The sequence below is a fragment of the Amia ocellicauda genome, chromosome 1 (genome assembly GCF_036373705.1).
Source record: "Amia ocellicauda isolate fAmiCal2 chromosome 1, fAmiCal2.hap1, whole genome shotgun sequence".
Lineage (NCBI taxonomy): Eukaryota > Metazoa > Chordata > Actinopteri > Amiiformes > Amiidae > Amia > Amia ocellicauda.
This window is the reverse complement of record NC_089850.1, coordinates 53582678-53607690: the sequence shown is the minus strand read 5'-3', so window position 1 is coordinate 53607690 and position 25013 is coordinate 53582678. Positions and strand designations below refer to the sequence as shown.

Genomic DNA, 25013 nt, shown 5'->3' with positions numbered 1-25013 from the left:
TACTATCATACTATCACAGCCTTGCTGCCTAAATGGTCTGGACAGAAGTTTAAATTACCATATAGATTCATATAGTTTCCATATAGCATAAGACCTGAGGGACCTAGACCTCTGACATTGCTATCTGTCTGTGCATTGTTTACTTTGAAATGGTTTTATCATTGTAGATAAACACGAAGATAAAAACACCTAACCTTCAGTCTAACTTTACATTGAAACATAACCCATCTGAGCACAAGAGAAATGGCAGCCTTGTGATTCAATGCGTGTCTTTGTGTCACCAGGCCCACGGTAACACTGCTCTGCACATGGCGGCCGGTCTGAGGAACGAGGTGTACCAGGAGGAAATTGTCAAGATGCTGCTGTCTCATGGGGCAGAGCCCAGCATCCGTAACCTTGATAACGACCAGCCCGTTCACCTGGTGCAGCCCGGAGAGGAGGGCGACAGGGTAGGCACATCCGATTTGCTCAGTTTCCGGCACCAATGGTTATAAACGTCTTGCTCGTGTTCTCTGTAAACTGCTTGCCAGCTGATCAACACTCGTTGTACTCTTTGTTGGTTCATCAGCCAAAAAGCATTTGAGCTGTCCTAAACAACTTTCAGACTGGTAACTTTCTTATCAAAGTCAATGAACATTACTATCATTGTCTTCTGTCAATGTACATATATTGTCTTTCTTTGCTCCTGCCATAGAAAACACCCAGACTGCATTAATATATACAGCACTGGAAAACATTAAGAGACCACTCCAAGTTTAGAAATCAAGTCTCTTAATTTTTTCCAGAGCTGTACATATATATTAGGAGGGGGACAATGCTGTTATACCCTTAAGCAAGAAATGTTACCTAGATTGCTCCAGTAGAAAACACAGCTGTATAAATGGGTAATTGTATGTAAACTTAATGTGATATACTGATACAGTTGTAAGTTGCCCTGGACAAGGGCATCTACTAAGAAATATAATTATTATTATTATTATAATATTGAGGGTGTTAATTCCTTTTTTTTTTTTTAAATGTGATTCTTGGCAGACTATGTTACTGAAGCTCTGCTGTTGCTGACCTACAATCTGTGTGTCTGCCAAATTGCAAACATGGTAATTCATGATTCTTTACAGATAAGACAGTTGCTGAGAAGGGGTAAAGGGATCTTTTCATCAAGTCAGCGGAGTTCAACATTCCAGGAAACCTGAAATGAAAACAACATATTTCACAATTCAGCGTTAGAAACTACTGAACTGTTAATTGGCAAGGAGATTGATGTCACTTAATGGTTTATTTGTAATATATATGATTAATACACCGATCAGCCATAACATTATGACCACCTGCCTAATATTGTGTAGGTCCCCGTTTTGCAGACAAAACAGCCCTGACCCGTCGAGGCATGGACTCCACTAGACCTATGAAGGTGTGCTGTGGTATCTGGCACTAAGACGTTAGCAGCAGATCCTTTAAGTCCTGTAAGTTGCGAGGTGGGGCCTCCATGGATCGGACTTGTTTGTCCAGCACATCCCACAGATGCTCGATTGGATTGGGATCTGGGGAATGTGAATGCCAAGTCAACACCTTGAACTCGTGATTCATCAGACCAGGCCATCTGCTCCGTGGTCCAGTTCTGATGCTCACGTGCCCATTGTAGGCGCTTTCGGCAGTGGACAGGGGTCAGCATCTGCACCCTGACTGGTCTGCGGCCACGCAGCCCCATACGCAACAAACTGCGATGCACTGTGTGTTCTGACACCTTTCTATCAGAACCAGCATTAACTTTTTCAACAATTTGAGCTACAGTAGCTCATCTGTTGGATCGGACCATACGGGCCAGCCTTCACTCCCCACGTGCATCAATGAGCCTTGGCCGCCCATGACCCTGTCGCCGGTTCACCGCTTTTCTTTCCTTGGACCACTTTTGATAGGTACTGACCACTGCAGACCGGGAACACCCCACAAGAGCTGCAGTTTTGGAGATGCTCTGACCCAGTTGTCTAGCCATCACAATTTGGCCCTTGTCAAAGTCGCTCAGATCCTTACTCTTGCCCATTTTTCCTGCTTCTAACACATCAACTTTGAGGACAAAATGTTCACTTGCTGCCTAATATATCCCACCCACTGACAGGTGCCATGATAATGAGATTATCAGTGTTATTCACTTCACCTGTCAGTGGTCATAATGTTATGGCTGATCGGTGTATATATATAAGTATTTTCAATTTTCTACATTGTAATGAAAAAAGACTTAACCCTTACATGAATCACTATACCAATCTAAAGTGTGGTGTGTCTGTGTCACAGCATATAACAGTATGAGAATGTTGTAACTGGAATCAAACCTGATGTGTCAGACGAGGCTAGAAAAAGCATTTATTGTTTTGTAGAACAGTAATATTACTAATACATGTTTTTACATATATTTGAATTTCTATCCAAAGCAGGGTCTGGCATTGGGACAACAGATGTATTGCATTGAAAATACCTAGTGGGTTTAAACCATGTGCAGATGTAGGATTGCTGGGCTTGATTTGTAATGCTGACATTCCAATGCACACATTGTATCATGTTACAACACTGTCTATTGTTATTTGCTGAACAATATAAAGACCACAGCCCAGAAGGCAAATTTAAAAGCTTGGTATTTTTCAGCTGTGGCTTGTTAAACTGAAATTACTGTTTATACTTAAATGGGTAATGCAGCTGTTTTGCTAATGATTTTTTAGTTGTAGTTTTCTCCATGGAAATCTGCCAATACATCCAGGCACTGTCCAATAGCAGGTCCTATGTTTGCCGAAGCCTTGGTATTAAAGACACAAAAAGGTCAGAGCAAAAGTTACAGTTGCCAAGATTGAAATGGGCCATCATGTTGTTTACTCTGACAACGGCAATACAAATGTCTGAAATAAGCAAAAAGATAGAAAGGATGGTTAAAGTGGCAGTTTCCAATAGGAAAGGGAAACCGGAGCTGCTTTTGGCTTTTAGTAAACGCTTTACAGCAGGACTCTGTTTTTGTACCAATGCGAGTTACTGCATTATGAAAAGTACTGTGCAATAAAAACTATTCTCAATAGCATGACCTGCCATTAAATGCAACTTGGTGTGTGATTTGGGATTGGGGCTTGTACATACACTTTAAACCAGGCAAACGTTCAATGAACAGTGTGAGGTATTGTCCTCCAAAACCGAAGAACAAAAATTGTTTTAGTTTTTAGTCAAATCTGATTTCTGTGAAACTATTTGTTGACTGCTATGCAGTCTTTTTTGTGTGATGTTGGCAGATACTAAGTATGTTCAGACACTGAAAAAAAGTTTCTGGAAAAAGTTAATAATTGTTGTATTGATGTTTGTAATATATGTGAACTTTTAAATATTGCCCTGTAACAATTGTAAAGCACTTTTTCTTACTGTGTATCCAGGAAGGATAAAGTTTGCTGTAAGAATACTTGGCTTGTATATTCTTCTTATCAAAGTTCTCATTTTGTAAACTGTACTGCCCTTTACCAACCCTTTCCTTTTCAGATTAATCCAGTGACCATTAAATTGTTAATTATAGTGTATTAGGGACATTTTAACTACAACGTTTATCTGTTGTAATTGATGTTTGTATAGTTTAATACAGTTTTCATCAATTAAACTGGTTTCTTGAGTTTAATTGTGTGTTTGTGAGGGCTGGGTATTGAGAGGAATGTTTTTGTTTTGAATCTAATCGAATCACAATGTATTTCCACGTGGTTCAGTTATGTCCATATTGTCAACTGAAACACATTATGCATTTCTTACACACCGTACTAAATAACTGAATAATTTTGCACACATACACACACACACAAGCACTGGAACTTGAAGTACTTACACCTCTAAACATATTTTTGTAATTTATGCACATCTAGATGATGTTTATAACAGCCTCTCCCTTTCCCTCCTCCCCTGCATCAGCAGAAGTCAGCATTAGGAATTTTTCATTCTTTTTCATTTCATACTTGATGGGGGCCAGTGGTCAGACACAAAATGCCCCTGAAAAACGGAAAGTCACCAGTGTACTGTGATTGGCATTTCGTTTTTTGGGGGTTTATTTCCCTGTCAAAATACCAGTTTTTGAAAGATAGGAAAAGGTAAACATGTTATTAAAACACAATGGAACACAATAATATATATTGTTTTTCTTATTTAAACAGGGATATTTTCCCAAAATAAAACCATTTTTTTAACACAAGTATTTTGGGAAGTCAGTTCTTGGCATGTGTGCAGGAATTAACATTTGTGCAATTGCCAAATCAATTATAATACATCACATTTTCTCTATCAGAATAAGTATTATTTTTGCAAAACGTAACAATATTATCACACTTACCTTTGAACACATTTGAACCAATCTACTATACATGACAACCAATAAAACAATTCTCACTTGTATTATGCCTCAGGGCCTCCAAGCCTCTGTGACTCACCCGAGTTACACCCCAAATAAAAAAGGTCTTGTGACCGAATGGCAGCCTGCCATTGTTTATTGGAGCAACAGCCTGCAGAACTACAGAACTGAGGCCTTGTGTATTATGTATTGTTACCCTCATGTTACAATATGCAATAGGGTTGTTAAGGGGTAAAACATTTGATGTCATTAGTTTTAGTGTGCTGGCCTTGTCCTCTTCAGCAGGAGAACTAGTGTTGATTCACTCTCAAAGATTGCCCAAACTTTTTGCAAGGACATGACAGCTTGAGACTGTGAAGAAAACAATGGAATTAAAGGAAATTTAAAATCCATTGTGTATTCTATGTGGCTACAGTGGGAGTTATCTACTTACAGTTATAGCACACAGAGAATATCATTAGCATCTTCAATTTTCTTTGTATTGTATAAGATGTATTCTCTTGATGTTCTATATTCTCTTTCTTATTTGTGAATGTATCCTCGCTTGTTTGTGTGCCTGTGCTACTGTCTTAATTATGATTCTGTATTTAACTGGTTCTTTCATGTTCTGATCTGTCTGAAACTATTTGAGAATTATACTAGGGGCAAAATTCCTCTGAACAGGGCAAGCATTCATTGGACTGCTTGATAACTCATTAAACTCTCTAGATCCTTTAACAGAGAATATAGGAAACATGCAGTATGTTTTTCATAATCCATAAAAGTTGATCCTGTTCCTGTTCCTGTTGTAACTATCACTTGTACATTAAAAAAGTATCCTCTAATTATTTTTATTTTTTTCCACCTGCTGGAAACTGTAAAATAACTTAGTTCACATTAACACTCTTCTCTCCCGCCACAATTGTTCTGTTACGGTATCCAGTATCATGTTTTTAATGTATCTACTGCAATTATCTCTTGCTATCATGCAAATGATATATTACCTCTGGTGGTGCTTGAAACCTCTGGTGTGCCCCCCCCCCGTCCCACGCCCTGTCTGTCCCCACACACAAACACAAAATTAATTAATAAATAAATACATTAAAAATAAAATGTGTTCTGTGAATATTCTGTATATATACTGAATACTGGCCATCTTCTGCACCCTACTCATATATTTTTTCTTATCCTGTACACACACATATATATCTATATATATTGATCTATACATCGAATTGTGTTTAAGAAAATCTGAAGAATCTATTTTGTCTCAACAAATTTGAAAACTGTTCGATAAGCTTCTTTGTGAGTTTGCATGTCTTTGTTTTTAGACAGTGGGTATCGCTCTACGTGCTTTGAATAAATACAGAATACTTTGAATAGACAATCTGACACACTGTCTTTACCACAATGCATTTTATTCCATTAATTGTTATACTCAATTATCATTAATATATTATTAACAGAAGTTAAAATGAGCAATTGTCATACAATATAACTGAACATTTACAAAAACAAAACAATACAAAAACATTTCCACTATTTTGCAACTAATGGTCAACAGTTTGGGCAAGTAGAGACGTGCTGTTAAGAAAGTGCACTCCACTCCCTATAAATTAGATTTTCTTAAGGCTAACCCAATCTACTGCAAATACCTTACAGGCACAGCAAAGAAATATGTGTCACTGTGTACAAACATGTGAAATCTGTTGTAGGTTTATTTAAGCAAGCTCGTGTGAAAGTCTCAGGTGCCTGTTTCTCAGTGACCTAGAATGAATCACATCTGAAAAAATAAATAAATAAATGAAAAAATTATATATATATATATATATATATATATATATATATATATAGAGAGAGAGAGAGGGGGGGGGGGTGCAGGAGGACATAGGTACATAAATGCATACATAGGTAACAGATTGATTTAGTATTGATGTATGATTAAGATTATATATGTATGTATATATATATATATATATATATATATATATATATATATATATATATATATATATATATATATCATGCATCAATACTAAATCAATCTGTTACCTATGTATGCATTTATGTATCTCATTATCTATCTATCTATCTCTCTATTTCTCTCTCTCTCTCTCTCTATATATATATATATATATATATATATATAGAGAGAGAGAGAGAGAGAGAGACAGAGAGAGAAATCAGAAATCTGTGAAAATAACTCAGTTGGAACTTTCCCATTACTGAACCCGAAATTACAGACCATCGGGGTCTCTTCACACATTATTTATTTTACAGCACGTTTTACAATTAAATGCATGCAGTTTGGCTGCAGTTAGATCAGTTATTTTTGCTTGCAAGAGGTATTGTATAACACTTTCTCCTGCTTTACATTAGCTCGTTAATATTTTTATAACAACAAATCCGGATGATATTAAGAGAAATAAGTGTGTGTGTGTGTGTGTGTGTGCGCGTGTGTGTTTCATATTAAACTGTATGAAGCATGAATTATGGTGATGCATATTTGAGAAGGATTTCCTTTCATATAAATGATTAAAACTATATAACTTTGCCTCGTATATGCCGCAGTACGTACAAAAAAAAAAAAAAAAAAAAAACAACGCTGTATTTAAAACAGGTATATACATGTTCTTTATTTCTCTTTAGCCTTCCTTCTGCAGGGGTCCAAAGAGCAGTGAGTGTTCCAATAAGACATCCATAAAACACAATGAGATGCCAATAAAGAAGTATTTATAATTGTTATAATGCTAATACCTTCTATTTTGCATTTCAACAGCAGTTAGCAGTTCAATGAGATGGAAAGTGAAAGTAGTTATCTGCTTCTTTAAGGAAGCGCATTTCCAAAGCCCCACACTGCAGGCTACAGTTTATTCAATGGAAATATAAGTCTGAGATCTATTGGGAGAACAAATAATTACGCAAGCCCACTTTAAGAAATATAGGTTTATTCGTTAAAAAAGTATAAAACATTTGTTCGCAATGGAATATATATATAAAAAGAGATTCACGAGAAAAAAAATCAACAAAAGTACATCCATATCTCCTTGCATACCACATTCTTTCCCCCCCAGTGGTGGATTTCAAACTAGGAGGACGCACACGGTACAAACATACACATTTGATCACTTGCTGGCAGTGTCAAACTATAAGTTACATGTACATGGGAATCCTTTAGAGGTAGCACATATCCAAAGTGGCAAACTCTGTTCTGAAGTAGCCCTGTTCCCCTACAGCTGAGGGGTACAGACAGTCTGTCGTGGCGCACTGGGTATACTGGGGATATCCCAGGTGGTCTGGCACCTCAGAGCAATAGCAGTACTGGAGGCTGCAGTGCTGGTGATGGTAATCTTCGGTCATGGCGCTATATCTGGAATCCATGCGCGTTGGAGAGCCATAGCATGAAGAAGACGATGAATAACATTCAGGAGGAGAATAACTATTGTAGTCAGCCGGGCTGGGGAGGTTGGAGGAGTCGGAGGGAGAACTGGGTGCCTAGCAAAAAAAAAACAAAAAAAAAACTCAGAGAGGAGTTTTGGGGATGATTTGACAGCTGGTGTCATGATCAAACACTTCTCATTGATAAAAAAATAAGTACAAAAGCAATAATAATAATAATAATAATAATAATAATAATAATAATAATAATAATCCAAGAAGCAGTAGCATAATTTTTTTGCAGTTGCACGAACATAAATTATGTTTAAGCCATTGAAAGTATAGGTTTTAATTACTGACACATTGTATTCGTTTTATAATTAAAGGCGACTAACGATGTATATTAATTATACTGATAATAACAATACAAATAATAATAGCGTATTATTATTATTATTATTATTATTATTATTATTATTATTAATAATAATAATAATAATAATAATAATAATAATAAACATTGTAAAGTTCATCCTGCATATCGTATTTTTTCCTACACTTTCCAGTTGTCTTAAATGATAAACACGATGTAATGTTAATTTAACTGCATGTTTAGAATTTAACCAACGTCTGTCCACAAAGGCACTGCATTTGAAATATGTAAAATGTCGGATTACATTCAATACGTAAGCCTTCTTGTGCGAGTCCTTCTGATACCCTCTTATTTTAGGAGTTTAAAATGTTGAAATCCTTGCCTAAATGCGAAAATAGCAAATCTGCTTCTGTGAGCCTATTTGATTGGCATTCACTGCAGTTATCCAAAAATATAGCCTAACCAATGAGTCTTCCTCTGACCCCAAAACATCGACAAAACTGTCATTTTAGGATGAATTCTTACCATTCCTGGACTGTAGTAGTCAAAGCCTTGGTGGAAGGGTTCAAGAGAGCCCTGCTGGGCACAGAAGGCTGGGGGCAGAGGGGTGTTGGTGAAGTTTTCGTTTTGAAGAATCATGTCAATAAACTGCTGGTTGTCGAAGGCATTGGGCGGCATTTGGATCTGGTCGTAGCAAACGTTGTCCTGGTAGTGTCTCTGCTGGAAATGGTTGTTGTCGGCCAGGGCGGTTGTAGGACCACAGTCATAATAAGGGACTAAATAATGAAGAGGAGAAGAAGACGAAGACGAAGAAGAAGAAGGAGAAGTTGGCATTTAAATGAGTGAAGACTCCAGGGGTGATGTCATGGTAGCATCACTCACCAGTTCAACCACATTTACATGCAAGTTTATAAAAGGGGCAGATTGCAGGGGAAAGTAGGCTGTTTTCAATTTGGGTCTTTTCATCCAATTTAGTCCAAACACTCTGCCTGACGGTCGTTGGCACGTCATGTAAGTTCAAGTCTGGACATAATATGTGTAGTGGGCTAATTTATGCTAATGTAACTTTTGTAGCTGATATACTGGGTTTATTTTGATGTTTTCTATGTAAAGAAATTGTCAGTCCAATTTGACTGGGATTTGCAGTTCATTTGAGCATGTGGTCTTTTAGTTTAACTATTGAAAATTAATATTGCGTTGCAGGAGAGCTACTATGATCTGGTGTCTAAAATCTGCCTGCTGTATATTTTCCACAAATGTTCCGCTAATGTTTAAAACTTAGTTAAAAATGCAACTTGGTACAAGATTACAATGTAGCCTATTTAATAAATTAATTCAGTATTTATTAAAAAAACATATACAAGTTGTCCATGCAATGACAGGATTGTGGGTGTTTGCAATATGATTCCACATAACAAAGTGCTTCTTCTCTGAACTGAAAGCCACACAATAAAACCTCTATCAAATCAGCTGGACTGATTAATTAAATGTAATGTGGCATTGCACGTTAAATGCAAAGCACAGAGAATAGCAGTGCACCGTATTCTTCAATCGGATGGAAAGAGACCATTATTATTATTATTATTATTATTATTATTATTATTATTATTATTAATAATAATAATAATAATAATAATAATAATAATAATAATAATAATAATAATATATTCGTTGTTTATTTTAATGTAACCTACCAGGGAGGGTTGTAGAACACGCCTCTTGAATCTGTGAACTGTGGTTTTGGGATATCTGTAGGAAAAAATACAAAAGCAAAATAAATAAATACGATTATGCATTAGAGACTAACCTCATTGCTGTTGAAGAATGTTTGTTTCTTTCATTTCCAGTTGTTTGTGTGTGTGTGTGTGTGTGTGTGTGTGTGTGTGTGTGTGTGTGTGTGTTTGGTATGTCTCTGTCAAGCAAGCAGTCTCAGTACTACCCGAATAGGCGTTTCCACAATGTTAAAGAAAGGCAGACTGCATTGCACTCGCATAGCTCATTGCTGCTCTCAGTCTTTAGTATTAACTGATCAAAAGGTAACTAATTATTATGAACGCCAGATGATAATGTCCCGACTGGAGGGATCTGGTTCCTTTACAAGCAGCTGAACTGGGAACTATGCAATGTAAGGTGTAAGGTTTTAGCAGATCTCCCTGGATCCATGCCAATGCCTCACATCTAGGCTCTGCATACGTTTTTGTTCAATTAAGTACAAACTGTATGCAATGTATGTCGGCGCCTTGCGGTCTATATTATTTATCACACCCTCATGCTATCCTAATGCAAAAGTGAAATGAATGCATGACAGTAACTGAAGACGGTGTCACTTCAGTAGGTTACTACTCTCCCCCCCGCCCCACCACCTCTCTTTCTCTCTTTCTCTCTCTACCTTCTAATATAACACACACACAATGAGGGGGAAACATTTTTTTCGATGCATCGATAGATACAATTAATTAAAACATTAAATGTTGGGATTGCGTTGTCTTACTTTGGTGACACTCATCATTGTTTACCTTGAAACAAGTGTCTTTTGTTGGTGTTTGAATGATTTATCAGATTTGGACTGTGTACTTTACCAAATCCAGTATAGTTAAAGAGGACCAGGTTTCCAAAGTGGTGCGTTTATTTGGTCTTAATAAATATATTGACCACTCGAAAACAAACAATCAATCGAGAAAAAAAAAAACATGGAGAAGGTAAGAAGATGCTTAGAAATCCACGAAACAAAAATTCGTCATCAAATATCCAACATATGAATAATACATCCTGGGACTGGGACTGCAGTGATTTCTCAAGTAGTCCAGGGGCGACGAAATATCATAGGAATACTTGCGCTGAACTGCCAGTGTGAGATCAGCCAGTTTGTGTGGGGGTGGGGGTGGGGGTGGGGATGGTGGTGGAGTAGGGGGGATATGTTAATGTATTTGGGTGTTACTGCAAGAAGCATCAACACAGCAGCCCCACCCACCCCAACCCATATTCGGTCTGCTTCTCCATTTAATTTTCACTTTTTTAAAACATATTTTAAGTTCTTGATTTTGCCATGAATATTTCAATTATAATTTTGAGGCAGATTACCCCCCCCACACACACACACACACAAACACACTGCTGATAACATAGTTTGTTCAAGCTGGGACTACATGAATTAACCATCGTGTCACACTAAAGAAGTTTGCCCTGCTTTATTTATCTTATGTCTTACCGTGGTAGGTTTTGCCACTGCCTGAAGCGCCCTCATCTGTTGCAGTAGCTCTTTCACTGTAGTCTTCACTCGAACACCTTGGTATACCTTGGGTTTATCTGTTTCAATAAGACATATACATATATGTTGAGCATAAAATGTGATTCACAAATATTATTAATATTATTATTATTATTATTATTATTATTATTATTATTATTATTATTATTATTATTATTATCATTAGCCTACTGGACACCCTTACCCAGGGTAACAAACATTTGTTACAAAATGTCCCTGATGAAATTTAAATTGGTACGAAACATAATAATAATAATAATAATAATAATAATAATAATAATAATAATAATAATAATAATACATTGTTTTTGTTGTTCCCGAATACTTCAGACATGCTTCATGATCAATGTCATAATTAATAGCTAAAGTTTAGCAATAAATTGATGCCCTTAATTCCGACTGTGTATGTCTTATTGAGGGGAAGTATATGGTTCTGCTAACATAATCAGAATGAACACCAAACAAGCAAATACACTTCATTGATCATTTATATACACATATCATGCTGGTATCTGAGATTGCATGCATTTCAAATCTGCGCGTTTATGCGGCTCTAGTTTAGCGGCAACGAAAGGGTCGGAGTTTCGGATTACAGCAGTAAAAGTCCAGAGAGCAGAGGCGCCGTTTCCTCCGGAGCGGCCACGGCAAGATCTCGTGTGAAGCAGTTTTATTTCACTTTATTAGTAAAATAAAAATAAAAAACTTAAATGAAAGTCGGAGAGGTCCCTCGCTGAACACATCTAGCCTATATGAAGGCGATCTAAAGCAGGTAAAAGTGCTGGTATTGTTTTCAATGGTAGACAATGAAAAGGAGAAAAATACGCGGACGGATTTTCGCACAAAGAAAGTGTACCTGGAAGGTGAAGCCACAGATATAGAGACTCCTTCCCGTGAAAATCTACCATTGCATGAATGTAAGTAACTTAAGCATGAAGGGGAAATATACCACTGAAATGCAATTACCTTCTATGACTGTAATCACATAATATGGTTGAGTATAGCTGGGTGATGTTTCCTTCCCAACTAAACGCGATTACGCATATCATCTATTCTCAAATAGCGGGGAAGGTTTTTGTTTTTAATATATGTTGTATGTACTATTTATTTGACGTCTTGCACGAGTGTTTGGCTAATGCTGAATGCAGAATTTATGTCGTGTTAAAAGCTAGGGTTATGCACAAAATAATTCTAGCTATAACGTGGAAAAGAACCAAAAATGATTTAGAAAGTTAGATCAAAGCATCTCAATGCTTTATAATGCGAATATACAGATATCGTGATGTGATCTCGTAATGCAATGCATATGGCGAAGTTGGTGTTAAAACATAAATAAATAAGTTAAAAACAACGCCACATATTGGTTAAATGGCCAAAAAGCACCCGGAGCGCACTCCATACAGTTTCAGAAATCAGCATTTCATCTGTAAAAATGAACTGCATGATAACAGCAGTACAGGGTCTGAACCTATACTGCCAAAGCCAGAGGGAAAAAAAAAAAAGCCAGACCCATCCTGATAAATATTCATATATTAAGATCCTCAGCTCATTTTTGTATTAAATGTGGCAAATAGTGACCCTACACCAGAAAGATACGCCCTATTGTAACCGCCACGATTGTTTAATGCTCTTTTTCATCAGCGTATTCACACTTTCTTTATGGTAAAGTACTAAATGTTTTAGCCAAATGTGAATTAATGAACATGCAAAATGGAAATGAACCCAAATAGTTCAATGTCGAATCATCACTATCCTTTGCAATCGGGCACCGTATTTTCATTTGCGTGTTTGTTTAAAATGAACGTCTATTAAAATGGACTATAAAACTTCTTAATTATGTATTTGTTTGCAAAGCCTCAAGGTTATACTTTTCTCCAGGTCTTGGCATTTCAGATCTAAAGTCACAGTAAATGCATGACGCAGGGTAGCAGCTCTGCACTCTCAATTCAAATGCGTTAAATCACAAGACTGGACACTGTACATGTTTATTTATTAGGTAAAACATGATACATTACTTAAAAAAGGAAAAAAGAAAAACAAATGTAAGTCAAATTTCTTCCCATTCGTCTCTCTAGTAAAATAATACAACCCTATTCTTAAGCCCATTTCTGTAAACTTCTAACTTCTAATTTGTGTTTTTTTATTTTTTTATTTTTTTTTCTCCAGGTAAAAGCATAATCAAAAAGAAGCACTCATGGGAGAAGAAACACGTGAAAATGAAAATAAACTCACCAGACATTTTGGAAGAAGAAAGAAGTCCCAAAACTCTTTGAAGAATTGCTGCTGAGAAAAGCTTTCAACCTGATGTTTCTTGGCTCAGTTGTATGGGCAAGAACGAAATATTCACAAAAGTGACAAAAAGTCTGCACACAAAAGTCTCAAATCAGGCTGAGGACACCCAATAATATTGTAATATAGCTGTGGATATATTAGTTTGAGTTTTTCTCTTCCCATGCCTACTATTTAAAACCTCTAGAACCCAATGATTTGACAATCGATGATTGCGCGATACTTTCAATTTGAATATTCAAAGGCTTCACTAAAAGCCATCTTTTTTGGTCTTTCACATTCGATAAATCCCTTATTTAGGGTCTTTTTTAATAGAAATTAATGCAAATTCGCCCCCAGACCCAAGACAATTATGTATTTTAATCATTTTTTCCACCTTTTGATATTGGTGCTTTAAGGCACTCAAGAAGCACCACTATTTCAAGGTTAAAGGCAAGTGCGACATCAGGGTGTCTCCAAAGTTTGCGCACGACACCCCTGGATGGTTTTCTAATCTAATATGATATTTAGGGGCTCCTATTTGACACTTTTGGCATTTTTTTACACATTATTTCATGAAACATGGAAGATGTGGGCGTGGCATGAGGTATCAGCCATGCTCGTCACCATTGACTGCAGCAGCATCCTTTGCTTGCCTGCTTCGGTTCAACTAAACCATCAGTTGGAGCTTTTCGAGATTATTAAACAAAATTAAACTTTAATATAAATTGATTAACACATGCATAGCTTTAAAAGGATGCCGAGTTTTTAAAAAAAATCCAGATTTTGTGTTTTGCTCATGTCATGCTTGCAAGCTCATGCAGTCTCCACACCTGTTACCTGCAGATGCTACATGGCTGTGCATATTGTGTATACAGTATTTAGTGTATTTATATTATTAATATTAATATTGAATTAGTGCAATTCATTGTCTTTTCTTTACAAATACTTTTACATTTTCTTAAACATAATTATAATAATAATAACAATAATAATATAATAATAATAATAATAATTATTATTATTATTATTATTATTATTTGGTTTATTTTGATATTAAGACCCCGGACTGAAGCACAAAACCACTTATATATTCAAATGTACCAGTCTATATTATGGTGATTGTTTGCCATCTCTTTTGTCTGCTTTTTATTCTTCCTTTGTTAGAGTTGTCTGGTGTGTTGTTTTGTGTGCTTTAGAAAGACTTGTCTTTTCTTCAACCAAAGGGCGTCCATGTGCACAAAGTCTTTGCACTATAGTCCACGTTTTACCTGTAAGCGTGTCAGTTGCTCCCAGGTGTGTTGAAAGAGGTACCTCTTGTCACTCCAACATAGGTGCATGGTGCCATCAACCTCAAATAATACCCCACCCCAATTTATATAAGTCCATAATGCATTCAGTCTGACTGTATGCAATCATAATATGATATTCTTTTGTTTTCCATTCAGTGCTTAAGTACACTGGGTACATTATTTAGTTGGTAACATAAACCTAAAGAATTGAATGGACCATAAACTGCACTGTCAATCTCGAATGTGCCATTGGGGATGTTGTAGGCGATGCTTCAGTCATACAGGACTGTGGGAGGGAAATGCATTACATCACATTACATTACATTACATTACATTATTTGTCCTTTAGCAGACGCCTTACGCCGTAAGAAATACCTTAACAGTATGTATGTATGTAAGTATGTATTTATTTATTAAATGAGTGAATAAAAGGCTGACTGGTGAATTCTGGCAAATGCCAGAAGGTCCGGTTCATTTTTTAGTTCGTGTAGACAACCAGAACCACACACTGGAACCCCCTCACCGACCGCAATTCATCGGCACCCAGAACCACACTTTGACACTCCCGACCCCCAATGCCCGCCCCCGCCCCCGGACCGCACTTCATTGAGACCCAGTCCGGCCCTGGAGGGAATCAAAGCTCATATGAATAGGGCCCCGTGTTGTTACTAATCGGACACCCCAGAACACAATGTAAATTGCACTACAGCCTAGACGAAACTGTACACACTCCTGTATTTATTTTTATTTGTATTTTTATCTACATATCCCAATTAAGACTACCTGTAGAGCAGCATACAATTATCTGAAACTCACCTCTTGTTAAAGTATTGAGCTTAAATGTTCAATCCAGAACCACATGGTATTTCAGTTAGGATATCGCTCTGCCTGTATGAAGTCTTCGCAATATTCATATGATTGATATTTTTCTTAGAACCTATTTTATATGTGTATGACTAGACGGGTATCTCCACTCGAAAACAGACATTTACACTAAATAAAACAATGTAGGCTTTAATAGGATTTGGAAGGACACTGGTGTTTATTAAAACGAACTAAATGTTTTTGCCTTTGGCCTAAAGGAACATTTCCAAATTGTATCGTTAATAATCGTGCCGCTGACTCATATGCCCCTGTGATAGAGTTCTCATGAAGAATCATTAGATTAAATTATTTCATATATATATATATATATATATGTGTGTGTGTGTGTGTATCCTAAATGTGTACAGCAGACCTGCGATACTTTCAAGAAAATATTGTCTGTTACAATTATACATTTTCAGTTTCCCACTCAGTAAATGTTACAACAAAATACTGCTTTTCAGCGCAATGTATAATGTATTTGGAAAAACAAAACGACTGATTATAAAAGAGAACGTGTACCTGTTAACAAAACATGTTTTCAATTAATGCACAAATGATACCATGGACATGTATTTGACTCGAGAAACCCCTGGCAATGACCGGAAAAGCAAGTTTCTTGTATTTCTTACACATGCCCTCCAAAAGCATGTAAAGATACAAAGTACTGCAATGCAGTCAATAAAATAAATAAATACATAAATGCGTGGATAGGTGTTAGACATCATTATCACCATCACCGTCAGTCGGTTCACTACTGGATGAAGCTTCCACTTGCTCCGATTTACATCTTCTCGCCTGTAAATTGTATTATTTAATCTTCTCATTTTATGTGTAGCCTATATATTATAGGTTGACATCGCCCTCTAGTGCATCTCTTGCAGGTAAGACCTTGTATAGACCAGAGTGAGACTTAATGTGTCTTTGTTAACATAAGCAAAGCTACTGTATCCACGGCCACAAGATACATTTATGTACTTATGTATTAATTTCTTTATTCATATTTTATATGTATAATATGACCATATGCAGTAAAACGCATTTTACGTAGGATATCCATCAATAAAGGACAAATTGAAATAGATGGTGTCCTTATATACTTCATGAGGTTTCTTTTTCACATAATTGCAAATTATATTACATAGCTAGAGAAAGGAGTGGGGACAACAATGTTGTTAATTGTTGGATTAATAGATCATGAGCACAATTATATAATTGAATGTATTCCCGTGTTAAGTACCTAGATGAGACGGGCCGTTGTTTCCCTCTTCCTTCTTTCACACTTATCAATGTTAACCCCAACATAGGGCTCCAACTAATCCGGGGATACTTTGGGATACTTTGAGCCAGAACGGGATTTTAAACCTGTTGCTAAATTGAAATAAATAAACATGTTAATTAGCCCTACACATTTGCTAAATGAATCCTATTGCTGAATTACTGTGCGCAACAAACAAGTCACTCTGTAAGAATGTAATTGATTTGGAGAGTATTTGTACGTTTTGGCAATTTAATATTTATAATATTTATTACGTATTAATGTCTGCAAATTAACACATTATGATTAATAATAAAACATATTAAAAGTAATGTATTCCTTATTATTAGAATTATACAATTTGGCGTGCCGTGCATTGTAATTAAGCAACATTATCAATTATTAACAGGTTATTTTCACTTAGTTAATGAGTCTTTTTAAAATCCTGTTCTGTCTCAAAGTGTCCCGGGATTGTGAGGCCAGGTAGCAACCCTAACTCCAACACAAATCATATTGATCGTAAAACAATCCAAATTAAGTGTGAGTGAGAAGTTCAGGAGTTCAGTAGAATTGTAATCTATTAAAAAAAAGGTCAGGCAACATAAATTCATAAATGCAGATAACCCTTTTAAATAGTTTCGGACTGTGATCAGTTAAGCGATTCATTAATTCATTATTTGTTCATTATTCTTCCATTGGCCAGCAGATTTCACCTGTGCAACATGACACTGTCACATCCTGGGCTGAATTAAGGCACAATTAAGAAATTTGGAGTATAAGGGTATCGGTTTTGTATGTCAGGTACTTTGACACTCAGCCAGTGCAGTATTCTATGTGTTAATAATTAAGTTCATGTAGTTATTTAAATTAAACAAGTGCATCTTTTAATGCATGTATTCTAAAATACTATTAATTATGATGATGATTATAATAATAATGTGCACACATTTTATTTAGAGGATGCATTTTAAAGCATGCTCAGAAATCGGGTTCATTCGGCTAAGTAGTTTATCCCCAAATTGTTTTATATGCTGCAATTTAAACTACACTAATAAATAGGACAATAGTTATTATGTCTGCAATTGGCTTATAATAGCTGCCTATCAGCGATATGCAAACAAATGTATAAATAAGCTAATAAGAGTTCCAGAAAATGCCCAACTGAACTGATGGAGAATTTGCATGACTTTATTTGTCTCCTCTGACACGATTCGCACATTTGGTTGAACGCTTTAAAGACTATATGTTAATATATACTATAGATATTACCGTTTTCCACATTGCGACTTTAGACCTTTAAAAGGTATTGACAGAATACATAGTAACGAGGCGGTAATCACATTAGACCTACATGTGAACATTAAACTGAATCAGAAACTATTCTTTAAAGGTAATTGATGTTTTAGGCATTTATATTTATATACAGTCATTTGAGGAGAATAAATCTCACCGCACCGCACAAACTCTTACAATTTCATTCCCGCTGCTGCGTGTTGCAATGCGACGGCTCTGGCTCTTGCGCAGGCGCAGTACCTGGACAGGCGCACATGAGGGCCGAGACCCCGAGGCGAGGCCGGGCGGAGTGCGAAGCTGTGCGGCTGCGCTGACGCGTTTAGCGTGTGGGTGGACGGCCAAGTACTCAAATCGTGCGCACGGATTGCGGAATGCGCTTTTCAGTTTTCTTTGGCTCACTGCTGTACCCACGTGTTGTTTCATTTGTATAAGAGAGTATGATTATTGTATTTTGTATTGATTGTATTTACTGCACTTGTTATACACATCTACCCCGATATAACACCGAATTAGGATGTGGGAGGTAAAGCAAAAATTGTTTCGAAAGTTGAAACGCAAAGCCGAGCACATTTACAGATTTTATAAAATTTCAGTCTGATCTTCATTACATAAAAAGTGTGAAAGTCTTAAATAAAGTTATATCGTTCACAGTGTAAATTCGTTGATTATTTGTAACCCTTTAAGTAAAAACAGTCAGTTCAAACTGTTGATGAAATCTAACGCACACCGTATCTTTTAAGTAAGCTTATAAACCATGTTATTTCTAACAAAAATTATTTGCAGACTATTAATAATAGAGGGTTATTCCTAGAAATGCTTGCAAAGAGCTAAATATAAAGGAGTGAGGCATTTTATTCATAACATCCTTAATGTAAGATTTGGAATCAAGAACTTTAAGGTGGACCACACTATGTTTGGGCTGCTCATATACTTCAGTTTTGTTTACACTGGCAACTCAAAGCCTTAGTGATTGCAAGATAAATAAACTGCTAAAGACATTTTGAAAGTAATGCCCCAGATGCAATAAATGCTTCCTGTGGGTATGAGCAGCACCAAACAGCAGTGAATTGGGACTGTCGTTTATATAAAGAGCTGCTCATTTGGCTTTCCATATAAATCATTAATGTGTTTGTTAATAATGATTAACTTACCACTAGATTAAGTATTAATGTGTATATCCTGGGTCATCTAGAACACAAGCTTAAGTTGTTTGACAAAGGAACCCGTGTCATTCAAATGGATTTACAATATGTTGTACCTATACCACTTATGCCATAATCAGTGATTTGGGTGATTCATTTTGGTAAATGAAGAAAACAATATGTAAAGCATGTGCAGATATGTTAAGCTTTGGCCATGTTAACAATCAATATGAGTACATATTATTTAATAATAATAATAGTTTGATTGATAATTGATGTTACACAGATGTAACCACCTTGTGTATTTCATGTTTGTGTCCTGAAGACTGTGATGGCGATGATAGTATTGTATGATGAAGTAACCTTTACTTTGGTATGAGATTTTGTATGTGTGTGTGCTTGCAGGGGGATCATATGACATACAATTTACCTGTCTTGGAATTTGGTTGATGTCAACATGACAGATGAAATGAGGAGACACTTCTAGGAAAGGTACATCCCAGATTTCTATATTCTGAGGACTGTCTTATGAGTGGAAATGTGCTGACAAGACAGTTGTGCATTGTAATTGATCAACAAGAAGGATGGCCTCCTCTCATCATATTAATCAACGTGTAATTCCAGGACACTCTCCAAATCAAGGGGCTCAAAAGTGACACCTATTTACTTCTACAAATACCAGCTTTTGTGAGGTTCAGTCTTATAACTTGCACATGAAGTGTACTTAAGTTACCTCTAACTTGTCTGAGGTGGTCTATGTTTGAATTCACCTGCCCCTGATTATTGGCCTTGTCTTGTGAGTGGCAGCAACTCTGCACCCTGGTGGTGGGCATGCTGTGTTCTGGTCTGTTTTCCTCCTGGGAGGGGGTGCCTCAAAGGGCAAGGCCATCCTAATTATTATTTTTAAAACCTTACGTGAATTCTTTCATAAATATTCTACTGCAGTGTTCTGACTGAAATATGTGAGTGTGGGAGCTGACGGGAAATAAGCAGACTTGCTATATATTTTTTAATAAAACACTGTTGTCTATGGTGGAGCACTAAGAAGTTCATTCAGATATCCTTGTTAGGGGTGTATTTATTTAATTCTTTAAAGACGGGGAAAGTGCCGTCCTTGCTTTTGTCCACAAGAGGGTATTGTTTCATCAACACTCATTGTGCTGTTCTTCTTAGTACCTTGCCAGCTGGCATGAACGCTTTTAATCAGTAGAAATGTTATATTAAAATAACAATGTGTGCATGTACATTCATAACCTCACAGGGTCTAGTTTGCAAATATATATTCTTATTCAATATAAAACCAGTGCTTAAAACTACCCTTTTGGTGGATGGAAAACTTCACTATTCTACCAGCAAGAATATGTTTTGAACAGACACAGCCTCACAGCAAGTGTTTTACATATTCAATAATGGAACAAAAATGTATTCAATTAGAGAAATGTCAGTAATATACCTGTTAAAAAAAAACACCTTCAAATTTACTTTTTATTGGTTTATATATAACAAAACCAAAAAGGAGAACTATTGAGAGCACCAAGAACTTGCACCAAGAAGCAAATTCATGAAATAACAGATTTCGTCTTATTATTGTACACTATGTACAGGTCTGTGTTTCATCATAATTATTACTCTGCATCTGAGAACATGCAGAATCTTTATTATTATTATTATTCCATTTTGACAAATCACTCATTCCTCCCACAGTTTTTGTGCTACACATACCAAATGTCATAGTGATTCCACTTAGTAGGCTGCTAATTCTTCCCACTATGCTCTCCTCAAATGAACACGTTTGTTTAATTTAAGCGACCTCATTGAATACACCTACTTGCAACTTTATATCCCCACAGTGTCTGTAATGGAAAGGTAGTTTCAGATGTCTAAAGACGCAGGGAGTTCTCAGCAGTGCTTTCCAGCGTGCCCCTGGGATATGGCAGTACGTTGATAAAGGGCCCTGACTATTGACTGTAACCTGCGCAGACGTGTCATGGCATTGAGATGTTATCGGAGTAACGCGTCAGTGTAAATAATGGCTATCAATGCTTGTTTATATTTTTGTTTTCTGTTTAGCTCGTGGGAAGTATCACAGCTTCTGCATTCCAACATCCTCTTACTAACCTTTTCACCGTTGTACAAATTCCTGCTGGTTTTATTTGTATTTTTTTTAATCCGGGGGATCTCTTTATATTGGCTTCAAAAATTGGCTCTTCATGTTCCAATGTGTATGTAAATCCTGATTACATCATCACCTGTTTTCTGTTTAATTTCACATTTTGTGTTGTGGTTTAATATAATTTAAGCTTTTGATCTATGCGCATTATATCCAGTGGCTAAATTCCATGTGGTGGGCAGATGTCATACTCCCCCCCAGCACAAAAGAAAGAAATATACTTGTCTTTGCACTTTTTAATGTTTTAAATGACATCCTGAGCCCAGACTCAAAGTCAAGGGTGTTGGGAATGGTATTGAGTTGCATGGTAGGCCCAGAGAAAAACAGTAAAACAGAATCCTAGAATGAATCATTCTGCTTCATTGGCCTGAGTGAGGTGACAATGCACTTGTCCTCAATCTGAAGCAGCTGATAAGTTGGGTCAGACACTTTTGAGGGATGTAAGAGGAAGATTTATTTAAAATGTAATGTGGTTATTTGTGCCTGTTTTTGAGTAACCTTTTCTTTTTGTTGAACTCACTCTTTGCAGTCAGTAGCTTTAGTCAGGGGTTAATCAGATATGGATCCAGGTGTAAGGGCATGTACACATGTCTAAGCCTGTCTGCGTTCTGTGTTGTAGCCGAGTGGCCAAGATCATCCACTGATAGGCCAGGGGGCAGCAGATGAAAGAAGTGTCAGGTAGTCGGAGTAAGGGAATGGGTCTGTGTACAGCAAATAGGAAAACAGAGATTTTCTCAAACATTTGCATTAGCAAACATCTGACTTTTTATCTTGCTTTGATATGGTTCCTGACAAACTACTACAGCACAAGTATTAATCACAACCAGATTCTGTCTCCATTTTGACTGTCTTCGGTGTCTGCATCATTAGCATATTTATTTTGTTATTTAATAAATGGTAGAAATATATTCCTTAGTAAATAGTTTCTGACTCGTCTAGCGATGCCCTGAAAATTGTATATACAGAATATGTTGTAAACCTTCATTGTGGTATTGTTTAATTTGCCTGTCGCTGTGTATTCCTGTGTTGCCACTGTCAGAAAACACATTTGTTGTGAACCTGTATTGTGAAACATCCCTCTTCAAAGGAGCTCACAACCCACCTTTTAATTCTGAGTCCTGATCGTTTAAGTCAGAGACTGTTTATCAAAACACCCTTTTTGTTTGGCAAGATACCTGTAACAGGATCCTTTTGATCCCCAGATGCAATTAAATGGAACAGCGATGTGGAATGTTTTCTAATAATACTTGGTAATGATAAGTCCCCACCTCAGGCAGCAACTCGCATGATCATTGTTTGCCTCCATTGCCTTGTTATACCGTAGTGTGATGCCCATAAGCCTCTCATTGTGCTGTCATGTACAGTGAGGTCTTGGACAAGAGATTGATTAAATGTGATCTTTGTTATCTGGTAACTCCATTCAATAGTTAATTAACTGATAGTTTGAGGCTTACAGAGTTCATGGAAAAATCCTTCCTATATGGTTTGAAAACAACAATCAATTTCCAAGTCAACTTAAAATGCATTTCTGAGAGTCATTCCTGTCATTCCATTTTTATTTGCATGGATTTTAGTATATACAGTATGTATATGACACTAGCTCTATAATAGCCTCTCTTTGATGGCAAGGGTCTGTATTGAACTTAAACAATCTTGATTTTATCAGATCTCTGAAATGTTACAGAGATGAAAACAAAGTAATCTCTTCCCATGTCTAGGGTTGCTTCAGTTTAGCGATTCTGCTATCTAGGGGGTGGTATTATTATTATTTTTCCAAAGAAAACATGAATTCAGTAAGTCCTATGTTAAATCAATATTCTTATTCTTACTTATAATTACTGTGAAAATGTTGTGAAGTAAACGTTTGCTTGCTGCATATAAAACTTTCCACGGTGAGGCTACCATATCGGTTAAAGCCTGGGTTTCTACAAAACAGAGGTCGCTACATTTACAGGAATATACCAGGATCAGCAAAGGCACCCATTGTGTTGTTGATCTAATCATCTCCAAATCTAGACAACAATGTCATGCAAGCATAACAAATCTGACTTCCCAGAATGCATATTACTTTTCAGAATATGTGCTTAAACACTGACACGTCTGTGTGACAAAGGGTAGGTTAACACAACATTTTATTCTTGTTTTGATATTATGAAATTGATTAATATTGCCCAGGAAATATAAATGCCTGTACTTTAGTACACTATATACTCTATATACAACTATACTCCAGAAACTTGATTTGACAGATGCACTCCCCTTGTTTTCCCAGTATTGTTTGTATAATTTGTAGTTCATTTCATAAACTTGTAAAAACTGATATAGTTAAACTTGAAAAGTATAGTTAATCTTGTAATTACTTGCAATATCAAGCACTGTTTCTGCTCTGTGTACAGATATATTAAAACTATGCTGACTACAGTTTTTAAAACTGAAACTACACTTGACACCATTATGTATTTTTTTTAATATTCAGCCTACTATGTGTAACCTATAAACATTGCATTTTGTAATTGGAAAAAATATAGTTTCCAAAAAAAATGTATTATAAGCTACTATTTGATTCTGGGAACTTCAGAAGGTTCAAGCTGTTTTGTATGTCAAAGAACAACAGTTAAGTATAATGTGTATGTGTTTAGTACAAGTGGAAAATAACTTGCAAACATTGCAGAGAATTATAGAAAACCAGGTAATTGAAACCCTTGTTTAATTAGTTTCAGCCTCTCACCAATGAATTTCCATGGCCACTAAAATAAACGTAGAAACTAATACATACTTAGTTTTTACACAATATGAATATATGTAGAAGTGTTTTATTTTTTATGTTTTTGAAGTCCGTTTCTTTTCCAGGTGTTATCGCATCGATCTTTGCTTCAGGTCGGCAAAATGAACACCCCTCATCTCAGCCGAAGACGTTTGCCCCCAAATTCTTCACTGCACTGTGAGTATGGAAGGTCACATAAATCACAATTGGGCAAAGAGCATGTGTGAAGTTCAGACTTTCACTGAGGGGTCCGTGCCCAGTGGCGTTTAAGGGGGTGGTTTGGGTAATAGCAGTGAAACTGCTTCATGGAAACACTGCTCTTACACCTGCTACGCTAAAGCCCAGCAGTCCAAACAGCCAGCTGGCAGAGAGAACCCCGTAGCACAGAGATGCTTGTGCAGATAAGGGGAAGCAAAAACTGCAACATTTTTTTTTCTTTTTTTTTCTGGTTCCTCCCACAGTACAGTCGCCTCAGACCAGTTTTTCCAGGTTTTTTCTAAAAATCCCCACACACTGCATATGTCCAGTCCCAGACAGGCCAGGACAAGCAAAACACAAAACAAACAGAATAGCAGACATCCTGAGGACAGATGACAAGATTGGCATG

The 25013-nt window shown here is 36.5% G+C and overlaps 2 protein-coding genes and 1 long non-coding RNA gene across 5 annotated transcripts in view; 2 read left to right on the top strand and 1 right to left on the bottom strand.

Moving 5' to 3' along the window:
- The window catches only part of LOC136752947 (NF-kappa-B inhibitor delta), a 43714-nt gene extending 40281 nt beyond the window's left edge, over positions 1-3433 (top strand). For both annotated transcript variants that reach the window (XM_066708698.1, XM_066708691.1), the window contains exons 11-12: positions 285-449; positions 1119-3433. In XM_066708698.1, coding sequence (XP_066564795.1) covers positions 285-449; positions 1119-1193 — 240 coding nt within the window. In that variant the 3' untranslated portion in view covers positions 1194-3433. The remainder of the gene's footprint in view (positions 1-284; positions 450-1118) is intronic.
- A 3837-nt stretch (positions 3434-7270) lies between these two features.
- linc.pou2af1 (lnc RNA pou2af1) lies at positions 7271-13778 on the bottom strand. 2 transcript variants are annotated; one of them, XM_066708663.1, is made up of 5 exons: positions 13588-13778; positions 11299-11396; positions 9785-9839; positions 8616-8866; positions 7271-7834 (listed from the first exon to the last, which is right to left on the bottom strand). In XM_066708663.1, the coding sequence occupies exons 1-5, from the start codon at positions 13592-13594 to the stop codon at positions 7514-7516; spliced, it is 732 nt and encodes a 243-aa protein (XP_066564760.1). In that variant the 5' UTR covers positions 13595-13778; the 3' UTR covers positions 7271-7513. The 2 variants fall into 2 exon arrangements, with proteins under 2 accessions (XP_066564760.1, XP_066564769.1); XM_066708672.1 differs by lacking the exons at positions 11299-11396; positions 13588-13778 and adding an exon at positions 10030-10268.
- Positions 11962-16482, top strand: LOC136752941 (uncharacterized). The gene is made up of 2 exons (XR_010817357.1): positions 11962-12272; positions 13522-16482. It is a non-coding gene; the product is annotated as an uncharacterized LOC136752941 (long non-coding RNA).
- The last annotated feature ends 8531 nt before the right edge of the window (positions 16483-25013 follow it).

What these genes read in the sequence shown, in the direction of transcription:
- linc.pou2af1 (XM_066708663.1), bottom strand. An exon ending in CAGTGGCAAAACCTACCACG is followed by an intron (nt 9,840 to 11,298) that starts GTAAGACATAAG and finishes TTTTTCCTACAG; the next exon opens with ATATCCCAAAACCACAGTTC. An exon ending in ACTACTACAGTCCAGGAATG is followed by an intron (nt 7,835 to 8,615) that starts GTAAGAATTCAT and finishes TTTTTTTGCTAG; the next exon opens with GCACCCAGTTCTCCCTCCGA.